This window comes from Lotus japonicus, chromosome 2, assembly GCF_012489685.1.
Source record: "Lotus japonicus ecotype B-129 chromosome 2, LjGifu_v1.2".
Taxonomy (NCBI): Eukaryota; Viridiplantae; Streptophyta; class Magnoliopsida; order Fabales; family Fabaceae; genus Lotus; species Lotus japonicus.
Genome location: NC_080042.1, coordinates 3,723,809 through 3,727,444, shown reverse-complemented (window position 1 = coordinate 3,727,444; position 3,636 = coordinate 3,723,809). Strand labels below are relative to the sequence as shown.

The 3,636-nt window shown below is 40.0% G+C and overlaps 1 protein-coding gene across 1 annotated transcript; it reads right to left on the bottom strand.

Moving 5' to 3' along the window:
- Window positions 1–776: 776 nt before the first annotated feature.
- LOC130737432 (allene oxide synthase 3-like) lies at window positions 777–3,436 on the bottom strand. The gene is made up of 2 exons (XM_057589188.1): window positions 2,639–3,436; window positions 777–1,624 (listed from the first exon to the last, which is right to left on the bottom strand). Exons 1-2 carry the CDS (start codon window positions 3,367–3,369, stop codon window positions 907–909), a joined length of 1,449 nt encoding a protein of 482 aa, XP_057445171.1. The 5' UTR covers window positions 3,370–3,436; the 3' UTR covers window positions 777–906.
- Window positions 3,437–3,636: the final 200 nt, after the last annotated feature.

Below are 3,636 nucleotides of genomic sequence, written 5' to 3'. Positions count from 1 at the left end.
TGAAATCACTTCCTATGATTATATTTGTAATAGTTAGTGGAGGAAACCTTTTCATCAAAATCCCGTTCATCAAGGGTGGGGTCGAAGGTTCTAACAGTGGAATTAGTGGGATAATAAGAAATATATTATATTTGTAATCTTAATCTTTAGAGAAATTATTCTTAAATGTTATATAATCTGAACTGTTAAAATTATTTAATTAATATGCATATCTAAAGGCTGAAAAACTTTGAATAAAACAATTTATTTTAGATCAACGATAACACCCGATCTAGCTTGCCAACACTTAAAAAAATTTATGTACTAACTTTTCAAAAAATAATTCAATCACAATGAGTTGTTAGAGGTTTGTGTTATTAAAATAGTGTGTTACTTTGTCGGCCTTGGGTTGTCCATTATCGTCACTTGCTTCGCGAAGGAAATGCCATCACAGATCATTTGGCCAAGCTTGGCTCAACCAATGCGAGTGCTTACAGTGTTTGAAGCTCTCCTTTAGCTGAGACTATGCCCCTTTTGTAGGCAGACGCGCTGGTGTAGCTTTCTTAAGACCATAGTTCTTTCTGTCTTTTTTCCTTTTTCTTTGTTGTTATCAAAGAAAAAAATATTGTGTCGCTAACATTCTCATATCACAAAGTAGTGTTGATACAATATTATTCACACTCACTTTTCTTCCCTTTTATATGCATTTCATTTCCGCTCAATATTTCTATCTTCATTTTCACATAACAAATTATCTCTTTCACTAAACTAATCAATAAAGTTTGGTTGATTATCAATTTGTGAAATAAGAGTACGAATGAATCATACTCTAAACAAATTCATTATGAAATTGCAAGTGAACCGAATCAAACACTTAGTAGTTCTGAATATGAGGAAGAAAGCATGAGAATAATGTAAGATCTAAAATCACAAGGTGGAGGCTTTGGTGAGAGACTTAATGGTAACAGCAGGACCAAAAGCACTGCTTTTAAACTCAAATTCAAACGTATCATAACGCAAGAAGAACTCCACCAAGAACAACCTGCACATGAGCACCACTAGATTCCTTCCCGCACACTGCTTATTCCCCGGAGACGGCTCCTCCGTCTCTTTCCCGTTGCCCCACAGCACATGCTTCAGCAACTTCTCACCTTCACCCTCAAACCGCCGCGGCAGAAACTCCTCAGGATCATCAAAGATCCTGGGATCCTTCGTCGCGAACGGTTGGAACCCAAATAACATCTCACCCTTCTTGACCTCAAATGAAGCATCATGGCTATGAATAACTAAGTCCTCTCTCGCCTTCGCGTACTGATACGGTACCGTGGGCTCAATCCTCAGGACCTCATAAACCACTGATTTCAGCAAACTCATTTTCTCCAAGGATTGAATTGTTACGCCTCCCTCTTCCTTCACCACGCTCCTGATCTCGCTCGCAAGTTCCTCGTGAAGCTTCTTGCCTCCTAAACCCACCCACTTTATCACAACTGGAAACTGGTTCTTCAACCCGCCATAGGCGTTGAAGCCTGCCATGAAAACAAGATTGTGGCACGCCTCGCTTCTTTTTAACCCAGCCTGCTCTGCCTCGTCCAGCACCTTCACCGCTGAGGTAGAGAACGCCTCATAGAGTTTTTTGTAGCCGGAGCTGCATTATATTAGAACAAGTAACATTGTTAACAAAACGGTAATTAACTAACTGATTTACAATTCTTCACAACAAATTAACTGTATATGTAATTATGTGAGAAAATTTGATGTGTGGTTTTACATCAAGGAAAGGAAGATTAAGAAATATAGTAACCTATCTACTAACAAATTGACAGTAACTGATTCAACTTCTTCACAAACTAACTGTAATTGAAATGGACTTTTTCATTAAACATGAAAGGATTTGCAAACATTATATAAGTGATCTACCAGTTAAGTAAGTGCTCAATCTTCCTAACAAACTGACTATAACTGATTTATCAATCTTCTTAACAAACCAACTTTAACTGAAACTGAGACAGGAAAATCAAAATGGTTTTCCATTAAACATGGGAATTAGAAAACAGTAATTTACCTACTTACTAACTGTTAGTAATAAATTTTCCTAACAAAATGACTGTGACTGATTTTACCATCTTATTAATTAACAAACTTACTACCATTGAAACTCTGAGAGGGAGGCAACCTAACAAAAAGAGAAGAGGGGTCCAAGATCTTGACTAGATAGAAAATAAAATTAAATGTCATCAATGCTATACCCACCACATGCCTAGTAAAAACAAACCTTAAAAACCTAGTAAAAGAACTGTACCAAAAAGAAAACTCGCGAAGTCAAAGTCAGGAAATGAGCAATCAAAAACAACAGATTTATACGCTAAGAAGAGAACATGGTCCTTAGCAAATTAACTCTTAATGATCTGCTAACTAATTTTCACTAACATTCTAGTCTCAAATTTAACTTGTTTTTACTTTGTGAGAAGAACTGATGATTAAGTTAACAAAAAAAATTCTACTTGCTAGATCTTCAAAACTGATCTACTAATTTCTACGATGTTCAACCAAAAAGTTTTAGTAACTGCATATTGTGCTAACTTCACACGTGTGGTAACCATAACTTGTAATCATCAAAACATAGAGTTGTACTACTAGATCAAAACTTGATCTTACAAACCTTGTAAACCACGACGGGAAGGGAATCGTGCGGAGCAAGATATCTTCGAGGTAGTTGAAGATCTTCGGAGGGCCTAGCGTCGCGAGCGGCGCTAGCTGAAAGAGCAGCCATGTGTCAAACAGTTTGGGCCCCTCGGAGCCGAGCTTCGTCTCCGAGGGATCCTTGTTGTCACACAGGAGGCGGAACATGAAGTTGAACGATGCGGTAGCAAAGACGTCATTAAAACCGGCCGTGCCGGTTTTCCGTGACAGCTGGTCCTCGATCTCAATGAAGGTCTCCGAGAGCGTGGTACGGAAGAGCGGGACGAAGGTGTCCTTCCGGGAGAGGAGAAAGCCGAGGAAGAAGCGTTTCAGCGCGGCGTGTTGAGGTTCTGCGGTGTCTAGGTAGGCGCAGACACGGTGGCCGCCGGTGAAGGAGGTGGTGGGCATGAAAGTGCCGTCGAGGACGTTGCGCTTCTCGACCTTGTCGTTGTCGAACAGGATGGGGAACGAGGCGCCGTCGAGGAGCGCAACAACTCGAGGGTCGGAGGATATGAAGGGGCCGGGAGGCATGTTGGTTCTGAAGACAGTGGAGTTGTTTTTTTTTATTCTGGTGGCGAAGAAGGCGTCACGGCCTTGGTGGTAGAAGTAGTCGTGGCGGTCGCCGATCGGACCGAAGAAGGGGAGGCCGTAGCTGCCTGGGATTGGTTTCAGTGGGAGCTGCTTCTGCTTGGTGTCTGAAGAAGAAGCCATTGTTGACTCTGAACTATTGTGTTGGTTTCTGGTTTAGTATTTCTTTGGGTTATGGCAGAACGAGGGAGATTACTTGTACCTATATATTATTATATGAAGTCGTCTATATGACTTGGTCAAAATTTGAGTTATTTTTTTTAGAAAATAGGTTGAAGGATTGTCTACATAATTAATGAGAAAATTTAAGTTAAATAATTCATCATTTATCACATTGATCCTTGGACCTCTTCTCCACCAAATGTGAAATAAGAATAAAACATTTTTGGT

Bases quoted from the DNA above. Each gene is read 5' to 3' on its own strand.
- LOC130737432 (XM_057589188.1), bottom strand. From the start codon at position 3,369: ATGGCTTCTTCTTCAGACACCAAGCAGAAGCAGCTCCCACTGAAACCA. The intron at 1,625-2,638 runs GTTTGTAAGATC...AATATAATGCAG, and splicing joins TTCCCGTCGTGGTTTACAAG to CTCCGGCTACAAAAAACTCT.